This window comes from Chenopodium album, chromosome 11 (genome assembly GCF_948465745.1).
Source record: "Chenopodium album chromosome 11, dcCheAlbu1.1, whole genome shotgun sequence".
In the NCBI taxonomy this organism is placed as follows: domain Eukaryota; kingdom Viridiplantae; phylum Streptophyta; class Magnoliopsida; order Caryophyllales; family Amaranthaceae; genus Chenopodium; species Chenopodium album.
Genome location: NC_137844.1, coordinates 4,467,498 through 4,484,308, shown reverse-complemented (window position 1 = coordinate 4,484,308; position 16,811 = coordinate 4,467,498). Strand labels below are relative to the sequence as shown.

The window sequence follows — 16,811 nt, the reverse complement described above, 5'->3', positions numbered from 1 at the left end:
ATTTTTTTAATTCTTCTTAAAAAAATTTAAACATTTTTTAATAATTTTTTATTTATTTTATTTTTTTGTCCACTCATGTGTCGACACGTGTCAATTGACTTGTTATAACAAGTTTGATGACTTGTTGGGATCACTAAAAGCAAATTCATATCAAAGTTCAGATTATTATAAGATAATCCAAAATTGGGATTATTTTGGGAGAATGAGGTAAAGTTGGGATTATTCTCGTCAATTTTTCTTTTTAATTTTATTATTATTTTTTTTTAAGAATTTCTTAGCACTATTTAAAACGCATATTCATTTGACAATTATACTATGTATTTTGATTGTTGACTACTTTAGAGTGAATGAAGTAGAATTATTTGATGCTGTTAAAAAAAAAAAAAAAAAAATTATTTGATGAGAGTTTGAGACCTATAATATTCACAGCAATTTTTTAGTGCAACAGGCCACATCATGCGGCAGGAGTTACCTGAGTTTTTTATGTTAGGGGCTACCTGAGTTTTTCAGTCAGGGGTTACTTGAGTTACTCGGTCAGGGGTTACTTGAGGGGTTCGAACATGGGTTACTCAAGGGGTTCACTCGGTTAAGAGTTACTTAGTTAGGAATTACTCGAGTTTCTCAGTCAGGGGTTACTCAAGTTTCTCAGTCAGGGGTTACTCGAGTTTCTCAGTCGAGCCGCATTCAAAAAATTGTGACTCGAGTAACCCCGGCAACTCAAGTAACCCCTGACCGAGAAACTTGAGTAACCCCTGACCGAGAAACTCAAGTAACCCCAGAAACTTGAGAAACTCAAGTAACCCCAAAAACTCGAGTAACCCCTGACCGAAAAACTCAAATAACCCCGAAAACTAAAGTAACCCCTGATCGAGAAACTCAAGTAACCCGTGTCGCACGGTACAACAGGACGCATATAAAAATTTGTATAATATTCAAGGATATTGTTAGTCAGTATGGAGTAATTTAATACTATCTCTAAATGATTAAAAAAATATTATTATAAATCTGTCAATTTCTAATTCGATTTGACCCGATGCTAAACCCAAGTTATTGAGAGAGTATTCTAACTGACCTAACTCAAATGACCAAAAATTGACTCAATTTGACCTATTTATCACATTTTGTAATGACTTAAACGATTCAAACCACTAACGACCCAAAATCTCATGAATCCGACCCGTTAACCCAAATTGACAAATCTAGTTATTATTAATGATTTATGTATAATGTTTAAAGTAATTGTTAAAGGAATATATTATGGAGGTCTTGTTAATTTATCTCAATATATTTTATTAATTTTATAAATATATACTCTGTAATTAAAGATAGTAATTATTATTAAAGTTTAACATCAACAACCGTACAAAGATAAAATGTAAAAATTCGAAAGTGGTTAGTGGTGATAAAATCTGTATATAGTTAGTTAGTTACTATAATAGTGTAGATTGTCGGGCCCCTGTATCACTCTTTGGCTGTAGTAAGCTAAACTTTGACCTTCAACCCAATAAAGGAAAAGTGGACTGATATTGCCAAATGGCCCAAATATTCTTTCAATAATTTTTTATATCGTCTAACGGAATAATACTGCCAAGTGGCCCAAATGCAACCCAATGAGCTGAAAGAATATAAAATAAGTAAAGTAAATTTTAATGGTTCGCTTGCCTTGTTTAGTTCACTTTAAAAAAATAATATTCAATAAAAATAATTTTACTTTAGTAAAAATAATTTTATTTCAGTAAAAATCAATAATTCTAAAGAAGAAACATAACATAGAATCAGTAAAATTAATTTCAATTCAACAAAAATAATTTTAATTCAGTGAAATTAATTCAATTCAGTAAAAATAATTTAAGTTCAGCAAAAATAATTTCAATTCAGTAAAAATAATTTCAATTCAGCAAAAATAATTTCAATTCAGTAAAAATAATTTTAGTTCAGAAAAAATAAGGTAAAATGAACGGGGCCTTAGTTTGCCGAAAAAATATTTTCATTTAAAATTGATCATTAGAAAACAAATTTTCAATGAAAAACAAATAAATTACTCTTACAATAAGGTTACTAGTCTAATAGAAAAACATTTGTAAAAAGAAAATGCCGAAATGGGGTCAGAAAGGTGAGAAATTTTAGCTTCCCTTCAAAAGAACTTTTTCTTAAGAGAACTATTTTCCCACCGTTAAGGAAATCATCTTTCACCTCGTCACAAATTAAGGGTATGTTCTGTTCACCTTATTTTTACTTATTTCAAGTCTAATAAGTTCAGATAAATTAAGTTCAGAAAAAATAAGTTCAGGAAAAATAAGTTATGATAAGGGTTACCCAAGTTCAAAATGCAACAAAAATAAGTTTTAATAAGTTCAGATTAAGTTAAGTTCAGATAAGTTAAGATAAGTTCAGTTAAATTTAGATTAATGAAAATCAGGTGAATAAAACACACTCTAAATGAGAGAAAATGAATGAATAATTTTTTCATAAAGCATTTTACACCTAACCAGACACTATATCCCTAGCTAATAGATGTTTTATATATATTTTTTTTTGACGGTATTGTCTCCTATTAAGCGGCTAATAATAATAATAATTAATGATAATAATATAGTTTAGTTTAGTTCTATTCAACGCCCTTAGCTCACTTTGGTTGAGTCCAAATCAACTCAAAAAACAAGACATTACTCTTTACTTCTTTAACAATATCATATTTTCATTTATTTATGTTCTACAATATACTTGTATTAATATGATTGCATATAAGCATGCAAAGCCATTCACTAATTCTAGATTGAGCAATGACCCATCACTAGTCACAACTCTAAAATTGGTCCACCACCACTTAAGCCAGAACTTTATACCACTATTAGTACTGTAGTCTATAGATATATTCATGTAGATATTATTGCTATGATCCAAATATCCAACAAGCTTATGATTAATTATTTAATTATGTCTATCTTTAATTATTTATATATCAGCAAGTGACTGTTAATAGAAATATCTGACCGAGAGCAGCGAGCTTATATGCCCAAACCAAAACAGCATTTCCAAGAAGAGGATGTGACACTTTATACAATGTCATCACTACTTTTTCTCATGTAGTCAACAGTTGATCAGTGGTCCTATAATAAAACATAAAAAGATGAGATTATAGAGACAAAAAAATGTTTATGAGATCTCATAATTAATCTCGGAATCACTAAGAAAGTTCAATTTCATATGTATGTGGTCATGTGGGATCGTGTTAGATAAGATGATTGGATAAATACAACAAAGCTTTGCCCATTCGACTATTTATGCAAGATCCAATTTACATCAAAGAGGAGATAATCAACAAGGTATTTATTTCATTTGCTTACTAATACAATTATTATACAAGATAGACAGATAGTGGGTGTGTAAATTTTGCTAAGTCCACTTTCAGAAGCTAGCAATGTGCAGACGTATAATATCACTCTTTCTAATGTCTATTTGTTAAATTTTTTTTCAGGATTCTATATAAACCAATCTTTTAATCAAGATTATGTGTGGTCTAACCTCAAAAGTTGGAAGAAAAAATGGCCAAAATTGTACTCTTAGCTCTACTAAGAACACTGTTGATATTGATATTTTTGGTGTGGATTATTCTTTGGTTCCTCAAACCCACCAAAAGTTGGACCAAGAATTGGAAAAAGGTTGAAGATGGTATGCAGACAACAATTTTCAAATATAATGGTATGAAAAATTAGTATTTTTCTTGGTTCATGTAGTCGATCCCATCTTTTCGAGGTTAATGCTTCGGCATTATTGTTGTTGCTACTGTTGTTATGCATAATGTATCTGAATTTGATGCAGGTGTTGATTTTGTGGTATATACATTTCCCATTATATTACTAGCTATGATTGGATTAATATACATGTATATGCAACCAATGAGATCAATTAAAAGGTAATTATATACTAAAATTATGCTTTAATGGATATTATGGGGTGAAATATTGTTAACTAAAAGACTTGGGTTTTTTGAATGCAGAGGAGTAAGAAGATATTTAACAGCTCTGTATAATCCAATCATAGTAAAAACTCCTGTTGGTATGTTAACTGGCATTGATGTTATTGCCATGTCTTTAGTTTTAACTCTTTTAGTTTGGACATTCTATGCTAGAATTTCCAATGACTTCAAGAAGTTAGTACCAGCAAAACACATGAAACTAAACATGTGAGTATTCTTAGCAAATAGCAATGCAATAATGATTATGAGCTAGTTAGTAGGACTTAAATTCGACGATTTATGGTTGGAATATGTGACTGAATTGAAAATTGGTGTTTCAGTTGGCAGCTAAAGTTCTTGAGGATTTCGACTAGGTTTGGTCTGTTGGCAGAAATTTGTCTTGGATTTCTCCTCTTCCCTATCCTTAGAGGGCTGTCGATATTTAGGTTGTTTGGTGTACAATTTGAAGCTTCTGTAAGGTATCATATTTGGCTAGGGACGACGTTGACATTCTTTGCTATCCTGCATGGAGCAGGCACTCTTTTCATCTGGGGCATTAATCACCAGATACAAAATCAGGTTTATATATGTATCAGCTAAATTAAGTAATAGTTTAACTGTTTTGCAAGTACATGAATAGACAGCTAACAGAAACCTGTGAGCCTGATTCTGTATTTATGTTAGTACAAGAAAAATGTGCACTTACATTTTTTTTCACTCTAAACTCGTAAGGCCTTGTTCCCTTCACTTGATTTTTACTTATAAAAGCTATATTTTTCTTTTTTATGATTTACGAGTGTCTAGTCATATGCAGTCACCAACACTAATCAAATCTGAACTTAGTGATTATAACTGATTATATGTGTATGTTGAAGAGATAAAATAATAAGGTTATGTTAATGATATAAATTTCTGTCAACAATGTAACTACAGATATGGAGTTGGCAGAAAGAAGGCCGAATATACTTGGCAGGGGGAATCGCTCTCATTACCTTGCTGATTATTTGGATCTCATCACTTCCCTTAGTAAGGAGGAGGAAGTTTGATGTATTCTTCTATATGCACCATCTATATGTAGTCTTTCTTGTGTTGTTCTTGTTTCATGCTGGTGACAAGCATTTCTACATGGTATTCGCGGGAGTTTTCCTCTTTGCAATAGACAAGTTGTTTCGAGTAATCCAATCAAGTCCAGAAACTCGCATTCTTTCTTTAAGAATCTTCCCTAGCAAGATCATAGAGCTAACCTTTCCAAAAGATCAAAGTAAGCACCAAAGAATCATTCTTAGAGTTCATCAAAAATTGGAAATGGCAGAAAATGAATTATTTCTGTGTAATTTGTTTGTCTCACTTATTTTGTGCAGGATTGAACTACACACCAACCAGTATAATATTTGTAAAGATACCGATGATTTCCAAATTTCACTGGCACCCATTTAGCATTACTTCAAGCTGTACTGTCAACGATCAGACAATGTCAGTTATGATCAAATCTGAAGGGTGTTGGACAAATTCTTTGTATGACATTTTGTGTCAGGAAGTCGAGTCAAATAGCCAAACAAAATGTGTGCCTGTTGCAATAGAAGGCCCTTATGGACCGCCTTCATTTGATTTTGTCAGGTTTGTATGTTGTATTGAATTCTTAGTCTCCTATAGCCAACTAGAAAATATGATTTGTTTTGTTAAGATAACTTCAGTAAACTCTCTGAATTTCTCATGCAGATATGACAATCTGTTGTTAATCGCGGGTGGAATTGGGATAACACCCATGTTAAGCATACTGCAGGAATTAGCCTATGCAAAGGGTGATCTCAGAAACAGATGCCCCTCACAAATACAACTGATATATGTTACTAAGAACTCCCAAGACATTTCACTTTTGAATCCAATTTCTCATGTTGTCTTAAATCAACCCTCTGAATTCTGTCATCTGAAGCTGAAAGTTTTTGTAACCCGAGAAAATAAGGCTAATTCGAGCCTTAAAGACTTACTGAGTTCAGTCTCTGCAGCGCGGACTATTTTCTTTGACATGAAGAACTCAAATCATTCATTTGGAAGAGTACTTATCAATCCTCTTTGGATGGGTGCTATCACTGGCTTTTCCTCTGCTATATTTCTTCTGTCCCTTTGTTTCTTCAACCAGTTTCTGTTTTCACCCAAAATGAAATCATCTAAGCCAAAAGGTCCCTCATCAGTAGTAGATCTTTTTGTCTTATGCTCTTTCCTGATAGCTGTAGCATGTAGTTCTGTAATTGCTATGGTGTTGAAATGGAGAAATTCAAAGACAGAACGCAAGATGCTAGCAACAACTTGGGACAATGAAGGTGAGATGAAATTAAGCGCGATGGAAGGAGCAAGTACAAATACTCTGGAGGAACAACACGAAATCCATTATGGAGCTAGGCCTATCTTCAAAGGTAGTTTATATATTTGAAAGGCGATTACAATATTCATGTGAATATATTACATTACAGTACATTACAACTAATAGATTTTATTAATTTGATGAGTTCACAGATCTACTGCAAAAAATGGAAAGTGAATTCAAGGGATCAAATGTAGGTGTGGTGGTGTGTGGACCCGAGTCAATGAAGGATTCCGTGGCATCAGCTTTCCAACAAAAATGTCGTCAAGCCTATAAGTTCGATTCAAAGCAACAGCAGCAACCACAGCAGCATTTCTTTGTTTTCCAATCTCTCAACTTCAGCCTTTAGGGGTGGAGCTACGTCGTATGAATACTCCTCTGTATGAATTCAAGTTAACCCGTTTGGTTGTTAATAATGATGCAAATACCTATTTGTCCTGGTCACATTATAGTACAAGTATAAAACATAAGATCTTGCGCCTGCTTAGTTCCATTCCTAACTTTGACCTTGCTTAGTAACACTACTACTCCATTTACAAGTTATATTATAACTATGGATAGCCTTTACTATTTGAATCTCAATGTCCGCTACTGTCAACTTGCTAAACTATTATATGAAGTTGATTACATGTTTACAATATGGTTTGTATAACTGTATGGTGCTAGGCTTCATATATTCACTTGGTAAAAACTACCAAGTAGATGCGATTAAAAAGTAATATTGTCTCGGACACACTACCATATATCTGATGTTTAAACTTTAAGAAATTGTACTTATATTGCTCGTATCTATCCTACATTTAAAAAATTTTATATTAATATACCTCGTATAATATTTTATACGTATTGTTAGAAGGGTCATGTCGTAAAGGTTGGAATCTAGAGGGTTTAAGCTAAGTCGGAGTAAGACTGAATATTTGGTATGTCGTTTTGGCACTCAGAGGGGGACAAGCAATGAAGTGGTGAGTTTGGATGGAAAGGATTTGACCATGAGTGAATGTTTTAAGTACCTAGGGTCGATCATCCAGAAGAATGGTGACATTGATCAAGACGTGACCCACAGGATTAAGTCAGGGTGGCTTAAATGGAGAGCGGCCACGGGAGTGCTATGCGACCGCAGCATTCCCTTAAAGTTGAAGGGAAAATTCTACAGGACTGCCATAAGACCAGTGTTGCTCTATGGTACAGAATGTTGGGCTTCTAAGAAAGAGCATATTAAAAAGATGGAGGTTACGGAAATGCGCATGTTAAGGTGGATGTGTGGAAACACTTTAAGAGATAGAATCAGAAATGAGGTTATTCGCAAGAAAGTAGGTGTGGCGGGCATTGTAGATAAATTAAGGGAAAATCGTCTGCGTTGGTTTGGACATGTAAGACGGAGACCCGAGGGTGCACCGGTGCGAAGAGTGGAAGAGTGGGACCATGGAGGGATTAAACGAGGAAGAGGGAGACCAAAGATGACTTGGTTGGAAGGAGTGAGGAAGGATATGAAGTGCATGGATTTACGTGAGGATGAAGTTTTGGATCGTAAGGGATGGAGGAGAAAGATTTATGTTGATGACTACACGGAATAATCAAATTTGGTTCATGTTAGCCGACCCCACTTTTAGGATTAAGGCTTTGATTGATTGATTGATTGATTGATTGTTAGAAGGGTCATGCACGCATTGCATGTTCACACGTTATGCGCATATATATTATATAGTAATTGTTGGAAATCAATCTCTCTATTGCAAATTTGTAAGGCCATGAAGGGAAGCAGACATTTAACTCAAAGGCTGGGTGCTTTGGAAAGAAGACCTATTTCTATATTGTTGTGTCATTTGCTTATTGGGCCGCGCCATATCAGCAAGCTGGCCCCTAATTAAGCTGCAAACGTGACCATTGTAAATGGATCAAACCAACCATTTAGGCTACAAGCCAATGGGGTTAGGACTTAGACTTTGTTTTAATTCATCTTATTTTCTCTGAATTTACTCTGTATGTAACTATTTTACTGTTTTAGAACTTATACTCATTGTAATAAAGCTTATGGAGTATTGAGTATCGAGTATTATATTTGAACTTATCTTAATTTGTTTGAATTTATATTCTTTAATTTATGTTTATTTGAACATAAATTTAATGTTACAAACTAGAAAAATGTCTAACAAAGCATTTAAATAAGATGGCTTAGTCAAATAAACTTAAAATTAAGTTGGACGTTCTCCATCATTCAATGCGAGACAATAGTCACAACTCACATGTAGGTTCGTTACATTTTAACGGTTATAAAATTAAACCACAAACATGTAAAGAATACAACACAACTGCTGAGCAGCAAACCTCACCAACGAGCAACATAGTAATGGAAAGAAGCAAATGGATCATCAAGAATGATACAATACACCATCACATGCACTTTAATTTAGTCAGCAGATTCAGTCTAATTCAAGTTATATGCATGCAGATGCAGTAGCAACCACCTGTTTGGTATTGGACCTTTAATTTGTGTCAGCTCACCTTCACCTCACAAATAATACAAATAAATAAATAATTATTAAATACCTTGCCTAATATATGTTCGATTTGAATTTTGCAATTATTTAGAATCATATAAATAACATTTTTATAAGTTATTCTTTTTTAGACTCATAAAACATGGTTGAGACACGTATTTGAAATCTTTTGTATGACCAAGTCACTATTTATGAATGATACAATGATTATAGTCTGTAGCATTATTTATTATGCTAAATATGCCAAAAATATACTCTGTTGTTCACTATCATTTATTTATCATAGTCTAATCTCTAATGTGTCGACAGTGTATCAAATGTTGGTTTATGTCGGGTTTATGTCAATTTTTGATGTTTATGGAGCGATAATGGAATTTTAATACAATATTACTATATTAGTCCTATTATAAGTTAATAACAAAAGTTTAGTTTAAATTCATGCACCATGCCACTAATATTGCCTTTTTTTTCCCCCTTATCCCTAGCTAACCGGCTGAAACGAACCAAATCATCAGAAAAAGTTGGCTGATTGGTTAGCTAATTTTGGGTCAACTCTTCTAATTAAAATATGAAGATTTTTGATGCAGTCTTGAAGAATTTCAAGAAGATTTGAGTGGAGTTGGATTGGTGGTCAATACTTTGACTTATATTATTAGTACCACCGATTTAAAAGAAATTAAAGTTTGTTATATAATATATGTATTAGTGGATGCCCATTATATCCTTAGAGTTATTCAGGAATGTTCTAGATACTATTGTTTCCCAAACAAACCCTAATTGTATCACATCTTTAAATATAACTAAAGTAACAACCGCTAACATCATCCCCTATTTAAATTGTACATATGTCAAGTTGTGGTAAAAAAAATTCCCGCCTAAATCAATTGCTGACATCATATTTTTATTTTTATTTTTACTTATTTTTTGAAACCTTCTTATTTTTTACCTTAAATTATTAAATAATTATATATACGGAGTATATTTTTTTAGAAGACAATTATTATACTTCCTCCGTTTAATATGATATTCCCATATGGAATCAATCACATAAACTAAAAAATCAAGAATATTTGGAATCTAACATTAAAGTAAAAAACAATTCATAAATAGTTTTGCTTATTTAAATTGTTTTTGATTTTTTTAGGAAACCGTCAAACATAATTGCATAACTTAAGGGAATAATTTCTTTACTTAGAGTCATGTCATCAATTCACAATCAAATCAATCAAAATTTAATATGTATAAAATAGGAAATAAAAAGTAAGTTAAAAGTGAAATACATTCAATATGGGTAAATTTTTTTGAAACGCCAAAAATAGTATATGAGACTAACAAATTGAAACGGAGGGAGTACAATAAAAATTTTTTAATTTTTTTTTTTTTACATTATTATGGATTTATAAAAAAACTATCTGGCTACTTAATATAATCACTCCCGGTTTAAGAGTACTCTGTAATGTATAATTTGGTTAAATTTTAACTATCTTTAAAATTATTTAGATCTATATATCATTGCAATTAATGGTTATGTTTCTATATTTTTTTTCTCATATAAGGTACATATATAAAATATATTTATTTTAAAAAAAAAAATTATGTCGTGTATCGTACGGGGCTAATTTAGTTATAACTATAGATCACCGTGCATGACACGAGATCTAACCTAGTGTATAAATATATGTATACTCCCACATATTATTGAATAAGAATACACAATTATTCTCTCCCAAATTCCCTCTATATTCCACTAATTTATAACAAAGTCATTAGAATAAGGCTCATTTATTTTCGTTTTTTGTCTTTTGTTTTAATTTTCAATTTTCGATTTTTGTATTCTACGTTCTATGGGGTATTATTTTTTCTTCGCTTAGGGGCTTGCCCATCTCTCTGTCTCTCATATGAAAATTTAATAGTAATAAAAATTACCTATTTAATTTTCAAATTTCTCATTCTTTTTATTGTTTTGGTCTGATAGAAAATATACTAAATATATCTTTGGGCCTCAACCATCAGCTTATCCTTTTGATTGAGATGGTCCACTAACATGGTATCAAAGCAAACGTAATACAAAGATCACGGGTTCGAATCTCATCCCTCTCTCCTTTTAAATTGGAATTTATCAACTATACATATGTCCAATATGACATGGGATATACCAGATAATTCAGAGTAATATATAACATGGAGATAATATAGTACTACGAGAGCTCTAGAAATATTTGGAGCAAAATAAATAAATGAGAAGTGTAACTTAGTCAAGTACATACGTGGGTGGTTGGTAATGCCTTGGCCACATTTGATGCAAACTTTGAACTAACACCCAATCATGTGATTTTGTTATGGTTGGATCGAATTCATCAAAATCAATGTCCTTATTTTATTACACAGAATAATTACAGATGATAGCCTAGTAACCTTAACATATATTATGCGTGCAATCGCTTTTTGTCATTTCATTCAGGGACAAACTTGTGTCTTCTTGTGAATCAGAGTTTCATAGTGGTTTAGATCAACATGATCGACCCATGTTGTAGTTATTCATTGTCTCCACCACTTTATAATTGTAGGGAAGTTTATTTTTCCTTGGTGTACAACTTTTGGTAGAATAGGTCATAGTCGAGATCGAGCTACGTGGCACATACAATAATATACTTCGTATAATATGATATATGAAGCTGAGAAACTAGCTAGTATATGTTATACAAATCAACAATCAAACGACTTAATAATTTTCAAGCAAAAGGTTCATTCAATTACAAAATACTTTGTACCACTATTTTTGAAATTTATTTTAATAATATTTTGGGTTATTGAAAATAATTAGAAAGGTTGATAAAAGAATTGCAAAAACCTTAATTCTGTCTTAATGTACAAATTTGTTTGTGAGAGAGTATCACCCTGTAATAAGACTTGCTCTAAACAAGATCCTTGATTTGCATTGGGTATGTCGTTGTTCTTTTGTTACGTCAACTAATTTTATACGCTGCTTAATTTCAACTTCATGCTTAGTTTATTTGAATTGAATGTTCTCTTGTTCATATATGAGTTCTTTTCAAATCTTTTGACAAAGTACGTAAGTCCAATAAAATGCTGGATTATATAAGTGAATACAATCCCTACTCTTAAGAAACAAAAGCTGAAATATCTTGCTTGTTCAACGGAGATACAGATTGAAGTATTAGATATTTGTATGTACATAGACGGTGCATGTATTTACCACATAATAATGTTAGCAAGATTGATAAAATAAAATTATATTAAGCTAAGGTTCCCAAATCCTACAGAGTAATAGAGAATATATAGGTCGTTGTAGACGTGTACGACTCAAATCATCAATCAATCAATCAATCAAAACTATATACTAAAAGACACACCAACAATGACACGTATCATGTTCTGGTGTGTCCATGGATTTTTTTTTTTTAAAAAAATAAAAATTATACAAAAATAATTCCCTAATATTATACAATATAATTACTTAAAATAAAAAAGATTTTACATATCTAACATAATTTTGATTATTTTCTATGTAATTTTATATGTAACATATCTTTCGTAATATTTTATTTTGATTAAAATTTGTCAACTATATTTTTAGAATTTTTTTTTATATATAAAAAGCTAATTATAATGATTAGTTTAATGGTTATTGAAAAAAAAACCGTGCATAACACGGGAACTAACCTAGTATTATACTGATGTGCAGTGTTTGGTTCATTAAAGGTGATTAAGGAAATGAGTTATAAAAAATGGAAAGGGAAGAAAATAGAATGTAACTCTTGTCGATATAAATATGTTTAGTAACAAAACTTTACATAATTACACAATATACTGTATATATCAATACAAAAAATGTACGTATACGGTTTACACAATCTCTATCAGCTTCCTTCATCAATAGTATTTTTTTACAGTAGGTTTTATTTATAAATCAAAGGGCGTATTTTCACTTTTGAGCTATACGATATTTGTTACAGTAGTACTTAATGATATTTATTGGAGGTGTACAAGGATTTTTTTAGCGTTGTTAGAATGATTAAAGATGGTTGATATTGAAATACAGAGTATTAATTCTCTCTTTTGGGACACTTAAACTGTTGGGCCATTAATTGTCGTGTCTTCACATCATTGTTGCTTGTACGTCGCGGCATTTCCTCGCTTAGATGATTAAACATCTAACTACAGAGTAGTAAGGTGTATCTAGCCAAGAATTCAGTATTACTATATTAGTAATATCTGTATTACGTCTAAATGGACCTAGAGAAGCAAGTAGCTAGTTCTAATGTCATAAAAATTGATTGTGCATGTGGGATGCTGGAAAAGCTATATATATGGTGAATGAATGAGGTGAAGAGAGAGCATAGTTAAGGACTACCAGGTGTTGATGAAGGGTGTTAGGAAAATGGTGGGCGGCAGCCGGCAGGGAAAGGCACAGTGAAGGATGGACCGTCGAGGTGGTTAATGATGGGGTGGTGCCCGTGGTGGTGATAATTTGTAGGACTATACTAGGGGAGTGTGATTTGTGTGTCCGTTAAGTTATTGGACATTATTATTACTTATATTTTATATTTATAATAATATATTCTTAAAAACGTTGATGTGACATGTTACGTAATCTCTTTTTGGTTGCGCCATGTCATCTTTCGGATAACGAGGTTTGAACTCTTAACCTCTTATAAGAAGATGACTATTTAACCATCTAAGTCAATTAACAACTTTGTTATTAATATGTAAAAAATCTATATAAGTGCAAACCACAAGGTTTAATTAAGAAAAATAAAAATAAGATAATCAATGAATAACTCAATTTTAGTTTGACAATGACAATTACAATTTTGAAAAGCCTTTATAAAAATTTATCGATTACACATCTACAACAGTAGCAACCCGAACAACGCCTGGGCTACTTTCTAGTTGATTATTATTCCTTTGAATTGGTCTCAAATTGACAAATTGTGTTTCATTTAGATTTTGATTTAACGTACAATGATTATTACTATTTTTGATCGTGTCTAATTGAATATAATAAATAAAATTTTACACTTGAAACATATACTTTATATGAAATTTAACAAGATTTTATAAAGTAAGAAATAAAAAATATACTATATTCATGATATCATAAATCATATACTGAGTATATAAAAGTTGATTATGTTTCAAAAAAAAAAAAAATATAAAAGTTGATTAACTATATCAGGAAACAACATTTGTCATTACAGTTTTTCCAATTCTTTTGTTTCATAAGGTTACAAGCATAACTGCATTAACACGTTATATTTAAAGACACGCAAATAGAATTTGTTACATTTTCGTCAAGAAAAAAATGAGCAAACTTAAGTAAATTTTTTAGGATTCAATTTTAATAAACAGTAATAGAATACTCCATCGTTAGCAAAAATCTGACGATTAATTTAGAAAATATTAATTGAGTAAACTTCAATGCCCGTTAGGTTTAAGAATATCATGTCTAATAAAGTTCGATGCGACGATGCCCGTTAGGTTTAAGAATATCATGTGCAGTTGCACTAAACTTGACAAACACGTACATTCATACATACATTACACACGACTTTTGTTTATTCTTATTCGTTAATTTTCTTGATTCTCCAACAACTGAACAAAGATCACGGCCCAATTTCCATACTTGGTCCATCTTAAAATTAAAACAGAATATCCGAATATTACTCATATTTTTCCAACCTCTTTCCATATTTTTTTTCAAACTTCAAGGAACCGCTCTCTTCTTTTTCTTTCCATAATTTAATTAACTTCCTAAATAAAAAATAAATTAATTAATTAATTTCGTGTGGGCCACGGCCCACCCTCTCGTATTAACCTTCCGCTATAAATAAACCTTCCATCTTTGAGCCTCAGCGGTTTGAAGCAACCACTTGACTTCAATACCTCATATTTTCTCTCTCCTCTCTCTTACCTCTTCTTCTCTCCATCAATGGCGGTCCAACAGAAAACCCTAATTAATTCTACCTCAAATTCAATCAAATTTCTATGTAGTTATGGCGGCAAAATTCTCCCTCGACCTTCCGATGGTAGACTTCGTTACGTCGGCGGCCTCACTCGTGTTGTCTCCGTTCATCGCAACATCTCCTTCTCTGGTGAGCAACTTTTTCGTAATTTTTATTCAATTTGTGTTGATTCGAAGCTTCTAGAAGTGGTAAATTGAGCTTCTTGTTGTTGTTCGAATTACAGAATTAATGGCGAAACTCGAGAATCTATGTGGTTATTCAGTGAATCTACGTTGTCAGCTACCTAACGAAGATCTCGACGTTCTCGTCTCGATCAAATCCGACGACGATCTCACCAATGTAATCGAAGAATACAACAGAGCGTCGTTAATTTCTGGTAAAGAATCGAAGATCAGAGCAATTCTCTCTCCTCCAAAGTCGTCGTTATCATCATCATCTTCGTCATCGCTGTTAGTATCTCCAGCTTCATCACCATCATCGTCTTGTTCTGGCGCTGATTACTCTCCTACAAACAGCGATCGCCGGAGATTCGTCAACTCTAAGCCGCCGATTCCGGCAACTGTTCGATCATCACCGCCGGCGAGAAGAAGTCAGTACGGCGTCGTTCGAGACTGTTACTACTATTATCCTTGCCATTTCCTAGCCAATTTTCGGCCTCCTTCATACTTCATCCAACATTCAAATCGCTTGCATTAATTTTTTCTAAAAATAAAAAAAATATTTTCGTCCAATTAAATAAATATATAGAAATATAATTATCGTATACAAAGTAAAATTTGGCAAAATTGAACAAAAAAAAAAAAAAAAACCAGGAAATCGGCCTTTATAGTTTTTGAATGGGGTCAACGTCAATGTAATTACGAGTAGTTGTGTAAAAATACTGGTTCTGTGTGTACTACTGAGAATCCGGAGTTGTTGAAATCTGATGGTTCAAATTCCTATAATCTTCCGGTGATTCTCAGATTCTAATGCCTATTTTTTTGGCCTTGGATTTTTGGACCTTCAATTTAGCTGTTAGTTTTTTTTTTTTTTTTTTTTTCCCTTGTTTTTTTTAATGGTTGAGCGCATTTAACGCTAATTTAACCAATACATTAACACGTATAACCTGGATTTTTTAGAAGGTATACTACGTTTCTTTTTTTTTCTTTTCTTTTTTTTTTTTTTTTTTTTTTTTTAATTTTTATATTGTTTTACTTTTATAGTTTGGGTGTATGTGTGTGTTTTTATTTTTTTTCTATTTTGCGAAATTTCTAGTTACATATTTTTCGTAATTTTTAGTGGTTCAATCATTATTTTTCTTATGTTAAACAATTTTATTTTCCAAATTATTGTGTGTGATGCGTGTATGTGTATCGTGACTTGTAATTTAATTTATGTTGAATTTGGTTTGTTAGATACTTAGATCATTTGTTTTGTGTTTATTTAAAGTTCATATTTTTATATGTTTGTTATCATTAAAGTTCATACTAATTTTTGGGTTATTTCCATGATTTTTGCAGGTCAAAAAGGGCAGAAGAAATTAAAAAAAAAAAAAAAGACGACATTATTCTAAACAGCTAAAATGTTGGTGGACTACACTAAACTAAATGACGTAACCCGAAAATTATACTTATTTAAGAAAACTTGATAAAAACATTTCTAAATTAATTAATAATGAACAAATGGACAAATATTTGATAGAAAAAAATGGAAAAAAGCAAATGACTAAATAAATAATGAAAAGAAAAGGTGGGCAAGTGGTATGGGCCTGGGCTTTGGTGGACCTAATAAGTTGGAGATAAGGATAATATCCGGAATTATGACGTGAACTTTGGGGCCCATTAGGCCTTATAAATGAATGGAATAGTTGAACATTTGGATGAAAAGGTTTAATTTATGCGGCTAGAATATGAACATGTCAACCATATTGTGGGACCCACACATTTAATAGTATAGTATACGATTGATTTGATTTGAATACTACTTGTATACTATACTATAAAGATAAGAATGGGGCATAATTTAAA

The 16,811-nt window shown here is 31.8% G+C and overlaps 2 protein-coding genes across 2 annotated transcripts; both read left to right on the top strand.

Moving 5' to 3' along the window:
* The first annotated feature begins 3,175 nt into the window (after nt 1-3,175).
* On the top strand, nt 3,176-6,764 carry LOC145568305 (ferric reduction oxidase 8, mitochondrial-like). Its single transcript, XM_081627738.1, has 9 exons — nt 3,176-3,326; nt 3,479-3,702; nt 3,823-3,916; nt 4,001-4,186; nt 4,300-4,537; nt 4,892-5,219; nt 5,320-5,575; nt 5,678-6,372; nt 6,473-6,764. The coding sequence occupies exons 2-9, from the start codon at nt 3,546-3,548 to the stop codon at nt 6,667-6,669; spliced, it is 2,151 nt and encodes a 716-aa protein (XP_081483864.1). The 5' UTR covers nt 3,176-3,326; nt 3,479-3,545; the 3' UTR covers nt 6,670-6,764.
* Nucleotides 6,765-14,710: 7,946 nt separating this feature from the next.
* On the top strand, nt 14,711-15,749 carry LOC145568304 (protein PAL OF QUIRKY-like). The gene is made up of 2 exons (XM_081627737.1): nt 14,711-14,934; nt 15,029-15,749. The coding sequence occupies exons 1-2, from the start codon at nt 14,772-14,774 to the stop codon at nt 15,499-15,501; spliced, it is 636 nt and encodes a 211-aa protein (XP_081483863.1). The 5' UTR covers nt 14,711-14,771; the 3' UTR covers nt 15,502-15,749.
* Nucleotides 15,750-16,811: the final 1,062 nt, after the last annotated feature.

Excerpts from the sequence above, each read along its gene's own strand:
- LOC145568305 (XM_081627738.1), top strand. The coding sequence starts at position 3,546 with ATGGCCAAAATTGTACTCTTAGCTCTACTAAGAACACTGTTGATATTG. Across the intron at positions 4,187-4,299 it reads AAACACATGAAACTAAACAT|TTGGCAGCTAAAGTTCTTGA; the intron begins GTGAGTATTCTT and ends TTGGTGTTTCAG. Across the intron at positions 5,220-5,319 it reads AACCTTTCCAAAAGATCAAA|GATTGAACTACACACCAACC; the intron begins GTAAGCACCAAA and ends TATTTTGTGCAG.
- LOC145568304 (XM_081627737.1), top strand. The coding sequence starts at position 14,772 with ATGGCGGTCCAACAGAAAACCCTAATTAATTCTACCTCAAATTCAATC. Across the intron at positions 14,935-15,028 it reads TCGCAACATCTCCTTCTCTG|AATTAATGGCGAAACTCGAG; the intron begins GTGAGCAACTTT and ends TTCGAATTACAG.